At 37.9% G+C, this 17476-nt stretch overlaps 1 protein-coding gene across 4 annotated transcripts in view; it reads right to left on the reverse strand.

The window, feature by feature from the left end:
- MLLT10 (MLLT10 histone lysine methyltransferase DOT1L cofactor) overlaps positions 1–17476 on the reverse strand; it is a 128674-nt gene that overhangs the window by 18726 nt on the left and 92472 nt on the right. For all 4 annotated transcript variants that reach the window (XM_082287738.1, XM_082287737.1, XM_082287740.1 and 1 more), the window contains one exon: positions 144–261. In XM_082287738.1, coding sequence (XP_082143864.1) covers positions 144–261 — 118 coding nt within the window. The remainder of the gene's footprint in view (positions 1–143; positions 262–17476) is intronic.

Here is a 17476-nt window from a genome sequence, read left to right on the forward strand (position 1 = left end):
GAATTTACTTCCAACACAGAGCAACTTTGTACAGACATTTAATAACCGAAAGTTGAGCAGAAATCAAAAATACAATTTAACAACCTTTTTAAAAGCAAGGAGTTCTGTGAAACTGCACATGTGCACCAGCAGAGGAAGCTTACCTGCTTGGCTGTTTTCAGACTGAGCTATAAGTGCTGCCATGGCTGAATTTGGATTCAGCCTATTGCCGTACATGTTGGATGGAGGCAGACTGAGAGAAGATCCAGGTAGGGTGTTTGCCTGCAAGAAACCAATTACAACTTGAATCCTTTTTTTATAACAGGGAGAAATGCTAAATGTATTTTAAAGAAGACTTCTTAATGTACATTTATTATATTTGTAAGTTGAATGCTTTTTAAAACAATGTATTTAAAAGAAAAAAATGTTTTCCATTTTTAAGTATAGAAATAGAATTGCAGTAGTTTGAAAAACAGATCAGGTTTTAAAGTGTGTTGTACTTGTGGCTGACAACATCTTTTAATTAAAGAAAACCCTTCTAATAAAAAACTACTGTAGCAAATATTAATACCTAAAGTGCATTTTAAAACAACCACAGTTTGCAGAACAGTCAGACTTCCTTGTGGTCCTGAAGTATGCACTCAATGCTAGGACTTAGTAGCATGGCGACCATGTGGTTATCCTACTAATTATTTAATCTTATTAAACCATTTACAAAATAAGGGCAGGTAGACAACAGATGTCTCACAAATGCTTGGGTTCCTTACATCACAAGCCGGCTGTGGAGGTCAAAAGGTCCAACTTTCAGCTCTACAGTTTAACTACACAGAGCCATATTTCCTTTACTCGACTCCGTCATTAGTAAAACGTGCACAGTATTTTGTTACTTCCTATTTTGATAGGCTTGGAAGCCTGGTGGTTTTTTGTTTTGTTTTGTTTTTATTTTAAAGAACGCAAACAGCCATTACAAGTATGTTTTCTATACAATAGGGGGCTCCGGGAACCACAGCTTTGCCCTGACCCCATATAAGGAACTGTATTTTTGGCAGTTGGCCAGCTCTACTTATTGAAGAGCTCCCAAAGTTTGTGTTCATTCATGTTGCTAACCACAATTCTGAAGGTCTCTGCTGGGACTTGTGCCAAACAAGCGAAAATGAACCCTTAAACAGATGAAGCTAAGGAGGCTGGCCAAAATCTTGCATAATCCAATGCAATAAAAATACCTTCTTCCTTGGCTGCTTATGCTTTTTCCCTTTCGAAGAAAAAAAGATTTGTGTCAAATGCTAAGTTGCAGAGACAGGCAATCAAAGAAATAAAGGCACAGCTACTTACTTTAAAGGCATTTTCCTACCTGATAAAAAAATTATTTCAGAACAAAGAAAATATTTCAAGGGGGGTGGGTGTGGAATCAAAGATCCACAAACTGTGTGATCACTGGTTTTAAAATCAATCTTCTAAGAAAATGTAAACAATTTTTACAAATGAAACTTTTTTTGAAAACAAAAAATAGAAGGTAAACCGTAAGGAACTCAATTTGTGGGACATTTTGACATGCATAACTGCACACAAGAGACAGGGGAAACATACTGGTTATTACAGCAAAATATTACAGAGTATAAACTATGTCTCTGGAAAGAATCACACACTACCATTAATTTCTGGCTTTCTGCCAACATATTAAACTTGATGAATGGACTTTTATGAATTCACACAACTGTTTTCAATGATGCTTTATTTACTATATACTGGTGAGAAATTGTGCCTGATATTTACCTTCTTCTACTGTCACAAAGTTAGAAAAAGCCACAAGTAATTGCTTACAATGATCAGGGGTTTACCCATTTTTCAGTTTATAGGTATGTGCAAGATTGCTAAACACTGAAACACAGTGTCGCTTCAAATCTGGCTGTTACTCCTGGGGGGGTTGTTGGGGATTTTTTTAAGAATTGCTTATCTTTAGTAGAATTAATCTGAATTATTTCTAAGTCTTAAAAATAATGCAGGCATTTCCACCTCCCCAGGTACAACACCTTCCAGAAATACAACACATATCAGTACTGTGACACTGACAGACAAAGGCAGCAATACTGCACAGCTCCTGCTCTTTTCCTTAACAAATGCCTGAAGGGCAGTTCCAACCCAACCATTATTGTTCCTAGCAACCTTCAGCTCTTTTCCCCTCAAAACCAAACAAACTTCAGTCAAATCCTTTCACTGATAAAACCTGACAGAATGGAGTATTAAGAGATTCAATCAGTATTATCCTTCACCATACCTGAAAGACCAGACTAGCAAAATAAAAGTTTATATGATGTTATGAGTTCTACTAATACAGTTGGGGGGGGCGGGGAAGGAAGGGGAGAGGGGAGGGAGTGGTGGTATTTAAACTCCAAACACCAGTCCTTATTTCTGTTTAGTTATACAGTATTTCCCCTAAAAGATTTCTTTTAATTCTAGTAAGTGTATGTACTGCTCACATTTTACACAGAAGCTTCTATACTTAGCTCTCAGTCCATGTAATTCACTGCAAGGCTGCTTAAAACTGTGCAATAGCAACTATATAGTAATTTATGATGGCAGGGTAGCTATAATCAGCAAGGGGAACACATGTTTATTTGACTGAAACACGCACAAATATCTTTAAGAACTTTCTGAATGTACCTAAGTATCTTGACGGGAGTTGCTAAAGTTGAGTAACTATCACATCACAAAACAGAAGACATCAAAGGAATTAAACGTTTGTTATGTGGGTTGATATAACAGATCAAAAGACTTAGAAGGATTTAAACAATATCTAAGAACTTGAGTTTTTCACAAGTGGTGGTTTCACCCTAAACTTTACCCCTGTTTATACTTCAAAATAATAGTAAAGGTGTCCTACAAGTTGGAACTATAGAAGTTCCAATGCTATCCTGCATCCTATGCAACTCTTAAAGCAAAAAAGACACAGTAAAATTGTTCAAGTAAGTTGAAGGCAAATAAAAAACCTTTGAAAATACCTTTTTAACATGGCAATGTAAAATGACAAGAATAATGATTTGTGAAGCTTTCTTATGTATGTGACGACTTCATCTGACAAGGAAGTAGAGAAGGTGGAGGAGTGCTACATTATTTAAAGGTGAAATAGGAGCTTCATGTTTCACTCACAGTCGAAACAAGCTGTAGCAAGCATTTATTAAAAATGCGCAATCATCCTGTCAATACATATTAAGGTCACAGGACTGACACATGTTCTAAAATGCAGAACTTTTAAGGCTGTATTATTCTTTATTTCAACTGTTTCTATTTGAACACTCAACACAATACATGATCAAAATGTATGAACTAATAAAAGCCCAACACTACTAAGTATTTATTTTGAAAAGGCAGCAAAATTTCCTGAAAATATTTTAGCAGAAGGATTTAAGCCCATCTAGAGGTATAAAACACACTGCTTTCCTTTATGGCATGTTCAATAAATCAGTAAAGCCATAAGCAGCAGAGCAGCACGGAGGGACGATGCACTGTAATTCAGAGAATGCCCACGTGCAGCAAGAAATGATTGATATTTGACTGATGCTTAAAAATACTTCCTCTACAGCAAAAGAGAAAGTACAAACATATTCTTCTAATTAAAGAGCAAGACTTGCAAGTTAACTACGTTTAACTCCTATATATAAATATCCACCAAAATATTTAGAATAGTTTTATATTTGTTTGCATGACTCCAGTATTGTTTAACAGTATGACTATAAAGTTTCCAAAGGATTCATATCTGAACATTTACTCGTATCTGAAATTTTCCAGGGGAAGCAGCCTCTTCAATCAAAAGCTATATGTTAAGAAAAAAAAACAAAGGGGAGAAAAATGAGACAATACTTAGCTATATGCAATCAGATTGGATATCAAAACTTTGAGACTCTTTGCACATGCCTTTTCCCCCCAATTCTTTTAAGTTTTATGCTATGAAATATTTTCTGATAACAGGCCTCATTTCTGTCTCAGCTCCACACCAGTAAGGTTTTAATACTCAGCGTGTGATGAGAGATGAAACCAAGTGTGAACAACTTTTGGGTCCCATGAGTAGGCTGACTGTTGAAGCTGTCAGGTTCAATTGCATCATTCCACATTATTCAATGCCCCAAACTGCTCCCTAATTGTTAGAGGCTTAACATATTCAAAACCATTGTTTAGGCTAATGCTGAAATGCCTACAGTTGAGTTTCCATAAAGAAAGGGGAGGGATTTAATTGTAGTTAAACCATTACTGAACTCTCCTCCTTTCATGATAGGGCAACAGGGATGGCCAGAACAACCAATTCCAAGACAGCTTCTTAATCAGTTTATATCCAATCAACACCCCTTTTCCCCTCTGCTTTAAAAATTGTCAGTGCTATATTGTAGCTTTGTATTATATCATCATAATGCTTTACAATTAGTGGCACACCACCTAATTACCTATTTCCACCAATATTTATTTGTCAAAAATAATTTCAAAGGTTAATTTTATTTCTTGTTTAAAATAAAAACATATAATTGTTCCTATGGTTGGGGTCACACCATTTACCAATCATACCAGGTTCTCCATCACAGCACAATGCTGTGAGATGAAGTGCAGAACTCCCCCTTGCTCCTACCAATACAAAGTGAAGAAATAAAGAACATTAGATATGCCACTAACAACTACTTATGGCCAACTACTACTGAAATCATACAAAAAATTTCAATGCAGATGAAATTTAAAGCTAAATTTTCAGCAAGCTGTTCTGCTACCCTTCTGAGATGTTACGAAGACTTTCCATGCATGTCTAGCTTCATGAAATATGGAAGGAGATTCAAGCACAGGACCAAGTGTTAGCATCAGTTTACTTCATCTACAAGACATCTTAAGCTGATACATTTTGGTCTATGCCAAGCAACATTTATCTGAACAATGTATTAATTAATTAAAACCTGCATTGAATTTAAATGAGATTAGATATGAACACATATTCATTCTAGGCGTAATTATAATAAAAAAATTATAATGTGCATATATAAAATTTTTTTCTTTTCTTGAGAGGTGAAAAGAGCTGCCTATCAAGTGACAGCAGTAGAAGCAACCTTGCCTTGTGTTGCCTAGATTAATTTGGGCAAGTGAAGAAATACTATTTTAATCTCTAAAATTTTTATGGCCTTTGCTTGGGTATTGAAGGCAATGAGAAGAATATGCTATTGCTTCCTTTTTTTCTTTCAGTACTTATGGTACAACCTTTAACTGCATTTAGAAGAGGTGAGGGAACCACCAATATCCATCATCACTTGCCTCCTGTGAACCATCAGCTGTTCAATACAAAGATGAGTCCTGCCACATCAACACCTTCTCATGCATTACTTCCTGCAACACAACCCTTGAATATTTTCACCACAAATACGGAATTTGCTTAGAAATCTTAGAATACTTGTCAAGATCTTGTTTCCAATGGAAGAACAAAAATCTAAATACCTGTTTATTTTCCTATATGCCAAGAAACACAGATGGAAGATAACACAGAAAATCCTTAATAAACTGTTTCCACATTTCTTCTGAAAATTATCACCTGACTTTTCAAAACAACTAGCACAACACAGAACAATATTAATCTGTAGCATTATAATTACTACTCATATATTTTAACTAAACTGATACTTTGATTTACATCTTTTTAATATATGTTTTGGCTGTCATAAATTGTAAGTTGAACATAACTAAATTTCAAGCAAACAATATTGACCACTTGACTACAACAGCTTACACTACTGATGACTGGAATCAGAGTGAATTTTTACAGCAAACCTCACCTCACCTGCTATCACATATCACCAATGCGAATCAAATGCAAACATCCACTGTGGTTTTTTTACACATTCATTCTATGAATGCAACACTGAGATTGAAAAGATAGCCCTCCCATACTGCCATCATTACCATCCAAGCACTCTGAACCTCTTAAAGTTTGGGGATTTTTTAAAACAGATAATCAAGGTCCAATTACACAGTAAGTGTTTTCGCTACCTGGCTGAAATAAAAGAATTAACTGAAAAGTATAATTAGGAGGTCGGAAAAGTTAAAATGAAATCAGAAAAAGGGTTTACAATGTCTTAGAAGAAAAGAGCAACTTTTCATTCAAAAATAAGAAGAACATTAATTACAAGTGTACAAACTGTCAGAATTTAAATCTGTCAGGAAAACTGTATTTGTGACATCATTCCATAGATACAATATTCAGTAGTACTTTTCCTGTTTGCAGCAAAAATAAATCCTGTGAACTTCTAGCTGCAATGAAGACTCTAGCTTATGAACAAGCTAATAATCAAATACTGTCTTTGAGAATCAATTGTTTCGATTAAATGTACAAATAAATCCTTCCATTAAATGAAGCCATCTAATCTTCAAACAGCAGCACTCAAGTGTTTCCCAAGAAAGGCATGAATGAATACAACTGGGAAACACAGTGGGATTTGAAAGTCAAAATGAAAAATTAATGGCACACCTACAGAAACTAATTTATACCTCTGCCCAGTGTACAACAAGGGCACATAAAGTCATTAAAAACCACATGGATAGAAGGCCTATCTTCCAATAATGTGAAAACACTATAACCTCAACTGTACTACCACTTTGCTCCTCTCTTTCATGTTAACTAACTAGGTATTATGTAAAATTTTAACCAATTAAAATCTATTTATTTAGGAGACATAAAAAAGAGACCTGTACAAAAACTTACAAGAATGCTACCTCATTAAGGGGTCTTTTTTGTTTGGTTGGTTTTGTTGTTTGGGCTTTTGTTTTGTTGCGGGTTTTGGTTTGTTTTTTAAAGGAGGCATTGCAGAGATAAGACCCTGGGATTCATCCACAGACCTAACTGAAAACAGAGCTATCATTTCAACACAAAGCCCTTTTACCTTTAAGGTGGTTGCTCTATCGTTTCCATCTACCTCTGTCTTCATAGCACCTAAACTGTATGTGCTCTACAAAGACATGGAAGCACTATCGTGTTGGGGCCCTCCCCCTGCCATGGAGCCCTGGGAGAGGGGCCCTGGGGGGAGGCACGGGGCTTCCCTGCCCCTGGTCAGCCTCGTTCCCCATTGGTTGGTTTGTGTTCCCCTGCACGGACAGGGACCCTCAGGTCCCGTGATCACGGCAGTTCCTCGGCAGAGCCCCGGCCGTGGGGCTGGAGAAATAAACATCTCTGAAACATCTATCAAGAATCAGTCCATAGATATATATTCTTTCCACGGGCCTCGTTGTCTGATATGTGTGTTGCAGTATCCCCGCTATAACAAATGGTGGGTAATGCGAGCAGAACAATCCCCAATCCCTACAGCGACTGATTTGTGAGTAAACTCTGGATTCCTCTTCTTGTTTTCGTTTTGCTATTCCATCTCTAAACTATGGAGGAACCGTGGGAAGACTCTTGGCTCTCCGAGCCGCATATGGACATTTATCTTAAACTAGGAAAGATTCTTGAACAACGATTTGTAAATTCTAGATTAATTCAAGCTCAAAAGGAACTGAACCATTTCCTTGCATGGTTGTTTAAGAACTTTTTCTATGTTTCTTGGGATTTAATTCTTATCAAAGACTTTTGGAAGATGGTTTGGACACAGTTAATTTCTGAGTCAAAATATATGCCGATGGAAGAATATTTTCGTGAATATTATTTAATTACTGAGACTGTTGAGCAATGTCAGCTGTGTCCTGGCGAAGGGAAGTGTGCCTCAGAGTCCGTGTGACCCAGGCCACGTGGACCGAGCCCTCTGCGAGCAGCAATGAAGCAGCTCCCACGCGCGGGCGGAGGGGCACGAGCCGCAGTGTCGGCAGCAGAGCGAGGCACGGCAGGAGCGGCGGGACCCGGCGGTGCCCACCCGGCTCCGCGCAGCGCGTGGTGGAGCGAGCCCCGGGAACGCCCGACCGAGAGGGGTGGCACATGGGCGGTGGCCAGCAGCAATGGCAGCAGAGCGGAGCTGTGCCAAACCGAAACGCGCGCTGGAGCAGGGCATGGAGGGGTCATCGCTCAGGGGCCCGGACGAGATGTGGGCACGGCCCCAGGCAGCGGCAGCACAACTGAGAGCAGAGGCAGCGGTGGCACGCGGGGAGCTGAGTGGTGCAGCCCGGCCCAGCCTGCACGGCCCCGAATGCGACCCTGGGAAGAGCGCGCAGGCACCAGCAGCCCCAGTGGCCCCGGCAGCACTGACAACCCCGGCAGCTCCAATGCGGGAGCGACTGAAAGCAAAAGAGAAACCAAAAACGCAGCCAGACAGAAAACAGCAGCCACTCGGAAAAAGGAAAAAATCACCGTAGCTAAGGTTTTAGGAATAGTAAAATGGTATAATGTTAAACAAAATTATGGTTTTATAACAAGATGTGACAACCAGCAAGACATATTCATTCATAGAACTGCTATTAAAAAGAAAAACCCTGAAAAATGCATCCCAAGCTTGGGAGATGGAGAGGTGGTAGAATTCAAAATTGTGCAAGGTAGAAAAGGGTTACAAGCAGCAGAGGTCACTGGGCCTGATGGTGTTTCTGTAAAAGGCAGTATATATGCTAAAAATCATAGTCATGTTAGACAATATCTCCATTATAAGCCCCCCCTACAGTCTCCCTTTCCTAATCCCACCTTTCCCTTTTACCCTATATCCTATTACCCCCAGTGTATTCCCAATTCATTTTTTTCACCCATGGTTTCCCTCACAAAACCATGCCTTTGCCAATTGTTTCCCCAAAAATCCCTTTCCAATGCTGAGTGGGGGATGATGAGGGGGAGGGAAGAAATTAACTATTGTTGTTTAGAGTTCCAACAGGTACAAATGGAAGAAACCCTCTTCTGCCTCAGTTTCCCCACAAAGCATGCCTGGGGAGTCCTGTCTCCCTTCTGTCAGCCTTAAGATGTTCCAGAGAATCTGTTTGGACATTTAAAGACTCAGGAGGGTGGCTTGTTTTGTTTTGAAACTGTCCTTGTTATCTCATGTTTATCCAGTTGTTTTCAATGTTAAGTTTTAAATCTCTTTTTATTAAAAATAAACGGGTGAAATGTCGGGTCCCTCCCCCCTGCCATGGAGCCCTGGCAGAGGGGCCCTGAGGGCACAGGCACGGGGTTTCCCTGCCCCTGCTCAGCCTCGTTCCCATGGGTTGGTTTGTGTTCCCTGCGCGGGTCCCGTGATTGAGCAGTTCCTGGGCAGAGCCCCGGCCATGGGGCTGGAGAAATAAACATCTCTGAAACATCTACCAAGAATCGGTCCATAGATATTTCTTTCCACGGGCCTCGTTGTCTGATACACCACGTTGAAGTATCCGCACTGTAGCAATCGTGCCCAAGAGTTTGTTTTACTTAAGAACTTTAATCTATATATGAGGAATCTCAATTGACTAGCAGAAAAAATTACTTTATTAGGCAACAAACTCAATATACCCATAGAGGAATCTACTTTCTTCATACAATTATTCCAAAGAAAGCCGGACACTTGCAATATGGGAAATAATGGATCTGAGAGAAACTACTTTCAAGACCGTCTGTAATTTCAAAAAGAGTAATAATAATCACCTACTTATTCACAAGCACAGACATTTTAACTATCTAAATAAACATCAACAGTCTTTGCTATTTAAGTGATGAAACAAACACCTTCAGTAGCAGAATTGCTGCTGTGCAAAAATGCTTGCAAGATTCTCAACATTTATACAAGGCCTGTAAGGACACTGCCTCAGCAACCAACTCTGCAGCTTGCAACAAACACACACCACGTATACTTAAAATCTTTTTCAAGTAAGACCTAAACATTCAGTTTCATCTAAATAGTTTTATTATTTCCATTGCATACAAACTAGAAAATTTCACACTTTTTAGATTCAACACCATTATTATTGGCTCAGGCAGCTAAATTGAACTAGTGCTACACTCAGTTCAATGAAGAGGTCAATGTGCCTCAGTTGCCTGGAGACTGATGGTTGCTACAGCAGCACCAGATAAGCCAAGCTAAATAAGCTGCGGCTTGAAGGCAGAAAACATTTATTGCTGGACCGAAACATTGATGCAGTTGTCTCAGCATGTGGCACTGTGCAAAACCAGGCAACTGCCTTTCAGACTACCTCTGTATTGCACAAGTCTACATGAAGACAAGCTTTCTGAAGCAAGAGGAAAACAAGATTTTCATTGGGCTAAATACAAGATTACTTGCAACTATGATTCCTTTGTTCTTCTAGTTGAGTCACATGTTAGAAGGAATTTTCCCTCTGGCTGTAAATTCTTCCTCCTTGCTACTCTCCTCCTCCCCCACCCCAAAAATCCTCAGTTAGATTGCATGAAAAGAAAATTAGATTTTTACCCATTTTGCCCAGAAGTAACTAGAAATTAAAACAGCTTTTAAGTGAGAAGCAAGAAAATTTTGATGGAAAAACTTTTGCTAGTACAGTTCTTTCACATTTTTTATTTTTCAAGACTCAAATTTAAGTGGCCGTGACACAAATATGATTTAGTAGGTTTGGAAGGAAAGTCTCTGTTTTGCACGGACATCCTACACCACAATATCAAACCTCTCTGTCTACAACATACTGAAGGATGCATTTAGCACTTTCCAAATCTAGAAGCGCTGGCAATTTCCCGTGCAGTGAGTCCCAAAGATGAGCAGCATACTCTGTTAAGAACGTTTCTTTTTGTTCTGGATATGCTGACATTTCCTTTTGTATCTTTTTGTTAAGTTATAAGCTAAGGAGAACCAAATAATTTCAGCATCTGAACAGCCTGTGATCCATGTTGATATTTTACCTTTGACCCAGTGCATAGGAACCTCTTTCAAGAGACTTTATCATCAAGAGGTATTTTGATAGTAACATAAAATATGTTAATTGGTTTTCATGTATCCAGCATTTCAATCGATTAGAGAATTCTAGTACCACAGTAAGGATCTAATTTCCTTTTTCTGGAAGCATGCTGCTTAAACCATGCAACATCATTACTTCCAGATGTTTTATTAGTCTCTTTTTAATTATCACTCATTAAAGGTAATACAAACCAAAAAAAAACTAAAACACCAAAAAAACACCCAACAAACAAACAACACCCCAGCCCCCCAAACAAACAACATACACTGTATGAAAATGTATAAACTGAACTTAAAAAATGAACCAACTTAGATGTTTTGGAGAAATTTAGCAGTGTATTAACATATTGTCATAATTGCTGTCTATGCTTTACCTTAATGACTAATTACTAAGAAGTGAGAGGTTTCACCACAAGGCACCCACCAAATATGCAGCAGAAGTCTATACTATCTGCACCCTGGACTTCGTAATAGCTGACTTCCTAAGAGCTCTTACAGGATTCAGTATCTCAATGATTTCTATGTTAAGGAACATAGAAAGTGGCCTGAAAAAAATGTAAAAAGAGAGTTCTTCTTAAGTTCTGGAAATCATCTCTGATTACACGTCTAATGCAGTTTAATATAATTATGCTAGGTTCCTTTGCACTGCAAAAAAAAAAGGATTAAATCCTTAGTTTGCTGAGATCATGTCAACGTCTCTAGTTTTAAGAAGTTCTGATCCAAAGGTGTCTGCAGAAGTACTACACTAAGTCTTAACTTACATACGGTTGTGATGTGCATCTTTGGGAGCAGAGCAGGGACTCACTTAAGCAGCCAACCATCTAATGCAGGTCACATCTGTCACACCACAAAGTCCTAGAACTGAAGGCAGCTTGGGTTTTTCTCTGTGTATTTATTCTACTCACCAAAGAAAAGCTGATTAAACACTGATAGCTGATAGACCTGCATCTATCTATCCACAGGGAGGATGGCCCAGAAACGTCCTTTAAAAGACTGCAGTCTGCCCAGCTCTAGCAAACTTCAGATGCTTAACTTGAAACTTTCCTTCCTTCCTTCCTCCCTTCCTTCCTCACATTTACTTTGCACTGAATATTAAATTTAAAAAAACCAAATCCAAACCAGCGGGAAAGAGGTTATGGTTCTCTGAACAAGACTGGGAAACAAAAGTGGACAAAGGAGTATCTTCCTTGGCCATACTGACTTTAAGAATGCAATATCCATAATTTGAGGTTACAACTGTAAAGTTGGAAGCAATATCGATCAGGTAGGTGCATTTTACTGTCCCATGAAAATGCCCAGACCCCCTCCTGCAGACTTGAAAAAACCCCTCTAAACTTGAATTTTCAGCAAAGGAACATCTACTTGTTTAAGATGTACTATTAAATTCCTTCATAATTCCATCCCTGTTGTAGAAGGTATTAATAAGATTGTTCCCAAAACTGCTCCTAACTTCTCTGTTGGAAGGAACGAAAACTAAGAATAGATGGAGTTCCTATTTCCTGTCTTTTCATTTATTTTCCCATGAGTGCCAGAATATAAAATAAAAAGGACAAGAAAGTTCCCTTGATAGCATGCAAAATGAGGAGCAGACTTAAACTATGACAAGGAAAAAAACCACTAAAACAGGAAGCCAAAAATAGTGTAGACTAGTAATTTGGAGAAAGAGCAGGGGACCACAGAGATCCAAAATTAGGGACTATATTAATTCAGAAAATGAGAAAATAAAAACCACAGGACAGATGCATCTGAAACATCATGTGCCCTACATTCAGAACCTGAAGAGATCTCAGAATTCCTTAGCTTTCACATTCCTCTGTTGTTAACAAGTAACTCCAAGTCTACTGGAAAAAAATAAGCCTTATCTTCCCCTACAAGCTGGATCAGACAAAGGAGGATAACCACCTCTACATGAATGCTAAAGAAAACCCTGCTGCTTTTGTACTGCTCCTAAGGGAAGTAAAGCCAAAGGAACTTTAGGACAATGGAAGTGATAAAAAGCAAACTTCTTTCACTCAGAATTGCAACTGAGCAGCAGCACCTACCTTCCCAATTATCACATCTGCACCCTGAGGCAGTAGTTGATTACACTATGTTGAAGTGGACCTATCATGCCATCACAAATAAATCCTGGACGTAAAGAATAACAAACAGCAACTATTCAGTTTCCCTATCTTTGTGCAAGCCACAAGGACTGCTGTTACAGATACTTCTTGTCCTTCTCCCTCTTCATTATCTGCCTCTGTGGCAAAGGAAGCACAGTGCATAAAATAAGAGTTGGGAATTTAGGAAGAAAATAGAAGTTGCAGAGGGAAAAAAAATGCTTAGAAAAGGAAGAAGAATCTAGCAGCAGCAAAAAAATCATATTGTAAGAAAATCTTCTGGATTGAATCTGTAGGAGAGGTTTGTAACAAGTATGTGCCATATTGCTTGAAATTGCCTCACAGATGTGCTTATTACAGTCACCAAGAGCAGAGATACCATCACACAGTAGAATGAAAAAAAAATCAACTACAAAGTGAAAATTTGATATTGAATTTTCAATAGGAATAAATCCTGAAATTTTCTCAATAAACTAAGATTACTACAATGTAAAGATCATACATTACTGGATCATACAATAACAACCCCAACATTTGATGATCTACAAATTTTTGAAGTAAAAGACTGTATTTAAGCAAACTACTACATGCCATTTCTACTCCCACTAAAAGCACTATTGAAATGAGATTACAAGATACTTAAGTGCATTTTTGTCTTGAAAGCAATACAGTCTGAACCATTAAATGGTTTTAACAATCAACGACTGAAGAAAGCCCTGTCAAAAACCTTTACTTCCAATTCTGCAGTTTGATTCTGCATTCAGAACCTGGAGACCCCAGAAACAATTGGCCACAGAGCTGTAGTAGGGTAATTTCACTAATTTAAGTCATCAAAAAGAACACACAGCTCAAGCAATTTCAATCTCAATCCCAACCAGAGTAGCAAACACTCAATTATACAGTACTAAATGAATAAAAAGAAATCCTGCTGTACAACGCCAGAAGACACTGAGGCACCCAGGTCACCACTTTTTTTATGAACTTATGTTAATCACAAAGAATAACTTATCAGAAACAGCAGTATGGCAAATTGTTACAGAACAGCATAACAGACTGACAAACATTTTTGCTATAATTATGAAGCACTATGAAATATTTGAGATAAAAACTGAGCATAGGACATTCAAGTGGTGCAACTTGTCACCTGGCTTAAAAGGGAAAAGTGAAGATGATATTCAAAATCCAAATGGAAGAAAGCAATTTTTCCCAATAACAAAGCACATATCAATAACCATATGAAAGTTAAAAACACACTTCTGAGAGGAAAGACACAAGTTTAGGATACAGCAATTTGCTGCTACATACAAAATAAGCAGTACCCACAACCGTGTCAAGAGTAGCAATTCATGGAAAAGCAGGATAAAGTATTTGTGTGGACTGTACCCCTTCTCTCCTGTATCCCTTTTTTACTACACTTTTGCAATTGTTAAATGCATTGTTAGCTAATAAAGGCTTATTGAATTAAGCAGTGTAACCTATCTGAGGCTATGCCCAAAACATATAAAAAAAAGAACAGCATGCAAAATAATCTGCATTTCCAGCAAGTGGCGTTTTTACTAGTCCACTGGTTCCTACCTGGTGAGGAACACCAGCACTTCAATTCAGTTTTGGCACAGCATGGAACACAAGTTCATAATTTATTCTTCTGGATTTGTTAGTTTGAAATAAAAATTATGAGTGGCATGAGAGAAAAGAAAAAGAGGCAGAAAAGGGGATTGTAACAAGGTCCATACTGTGTTTTTGTCTTAACAAACAAACAAACACCACAGTATAGAAATGACCATACTAGTCAATATAATGAAAAAATCAAAACCCAGGATTTTCCATTTGTGGGTTTTTTAAAGCTTTAAACTCAGTGTTGTTCAGTTGTTGAAGGAAAAAATAGCACTTTGGGGTTTTAATCACCAAAGTTTTATACAGGCCTGTAAGTTATTAAAAATAACAGAAGTTACTTTGTCATTTTGAGTAGTATTAATTTAATAGCAGTATTTAATAATAGTATTACCTAATTTGGGGCAGTTGCTTTCAACTGTTTTCAAGATTTTTTAATGCTATGAACAAAATTTTCTGCATTAGATGCCTATCACACCATTCTAATCAGAATGTATCAGGTAATTCTGAGACTAATTCTATGGGAACATGTTTTTTCCTAAGACCTTTTCTTTAGAATTTCTTAACGCCCTTTCTTTAAAAAAAGAGACATAAAAAAAAAATCCTTCAAAAATTGACAAATTTATGATGCCCCCTAAATCAAAATTACAAATGCCCAACAGAGATCTAAGAAAACAGCTGAAATTTTACAGGATGCAGCTTAGCAGCAGATCTTTGAGGCTATTCCAAGTTTTACCACTATTCCAATTGCACATCCGCTAAGATGACCGAATAAGTGAGCAGACAAGATTTGGTCATACTTGCTCTGTTAACTTATAGTTTAAGCAAAACCTAATCTTTGAACTATTACTTTTTACCTGCTATAGAGGTACAAGCTTACCTTCGCTTATAACCTAGGATGATGGTTTTCTTTTAATCAGAGCACTGCACAAGAAACATACTAGCACACTCTTATTTGAAGACTCCCATGGTCAAGAGGTGGGTAAGCACTGAGAATATATCCACAATAGCCCAGTAAGCAGACACAGCACTCTGATGAAACTTTGCAGAACTAAGTAGGTAAACGCCAACCCTTGACATATAATCAGTCATTTATGCTAAATAGGAAGGGAGTGGGGGGTAGGAGAAGAGATTAAAAAAAACCAAAATCACACAAACAGGTTGCTTCCAGTGGAGAACAACTGCATGGTAAACTAGGCTCTCCTGACTGAATCTCTTCAAACTAGTACGGACCTTATGAACTAAAAGAAGACTCGCTGAAGCAGTGGAGGACTTTGTTAATTCAAATAAAGGAGCTCACCTTTATGGCTGTCAACCAAAACTCACAATTTCAATCTCCCTGTATATCTCAAAACCAAATGACTCTTTAAATGGTAGTACCTGTGAGTAAGATCCCAACAAGTAAATCTATGACCACCTGAAAACAAGTTTAGTAGTGAGGCAAGATACACAACTCCTTTGCTTCTCTGGGGGAAAAAAAAAAAAAAAAGCCCCCAAGGCAACTCCCAAGAAACAAAGCCAAAGGAAGGACAGGAATTTTAAGCAGTTAACCTATGGAGGGCTCTCTAGTTCAGCTAAATACTGAGAGAAGGTCCATCTCCTAGGGTATACTTCCTTTTTTTGTGACAACCTGAAGGAAAAAAATACTATGGTATTTCTCTTCCTGACTCATAAATACGGGTTTTTTCCCATTGCTTTTTCAATCTATCTTCTGACAGAGATTAATAAATAGAAGTGACGGCACACAATTCTTGCTTATTTAACTTTTCCACGTCAATTGTTTTACAGACCTTTGTCTTATCCCTTCTCAGTGTCTCTTTTTGAGGCCACGAGTCCCTCATTATTTACTCACTCCTTATAAAGATGTTCTCTGCCATTGTTCACTGCCACAGCTCTTCTTGTACCTCTTCTGGCATGTACCGTATCTGTTTTGAATAGTAACTGTCCTTTCCCTTTAACATGGATTTTATTTGCCCTCTTAACCACCTTGTCAACACAGGCTGGCGAGGTCTTTCAGCAGTTTGTGACAGCTGATCGTCATAAGGGCTCATTGCATAACCCAGCATAACCAGCAAACTTGGTGTGTGTTCCTCCTCCTCCTTTCCCCAGATCAGTTATGAATACATTGAGCTGTACAAAAAGGCCGAGTCTTTCCAAGACTCTCATGGCAAACCTCTCCTCTGTGAAAACTGAGCATTGACTTACTTGGGGTTTTTTAAAAGTTTTAATCTGCTACTAAACTATGACACAATCCCTCCCCTTAACTCCAAACTGTTCAATTTAAGTGCTGTCATTGAGTTAGTGTGTAGAGATCTTTGGAAATTAAAAATAAAGGAGAACTTACTAAAATACCAAATTTTTAATTAATTTCTTTAAAGTAGTTTTGATCAATTTGTGCCAAAGACATACCGCTAGGTTTTGGGTGAAACCACTTTATTTCTTTAGAAAACCAGTCCAGAAGAATGATGTAAAAATACGAACTGCCACCTATATGAACAAATTGCTATTTGATATTGAAATGTAATCTGTGTTGGTCTTCACATAGTATTTCTGCTATCCATGCACACACACACATTAAGCTTGATTTTAATTCTTCATGTTTATATCCACTATCTTAGATCACGGTAGGTAAGTTACAAGTTCATTGCTTATAAGCACACAAAAATATATATATTTGATATATTCATTGTAAGAGAGATTCCCATCACAAAATGAAAATGCAAGAAACAAGAAGTATAAAATCATCATGTATAGTGTAGTATTCCTTCATACTTAAACACTAATCACGGTGACTTTCTGCAACTATAACTTCATACTCTCTTATCTTGATAAATGTAGTCTTGTCCAACTTAAATTCATACAAAATACTATCATAAAGGTATTTTTTCTGGTTCATTACTTCAACTATGCCACCCTTCTGCATTTCTCTCATGCCTCCCTTTTTCCTTCACCATCAAACATGAACTA

This window comes from Coloeus monedula (genome assembly GCF_965178545.1).
Source record: "Coloeus monedula genome assembly, chromosome: 1".
NCBI classification, from domain to species: Eukaryota; Metazoa; Chordata; class Aves; order Passeriformes; family Corvidae; genus Coloeus; species Coloeus monedula.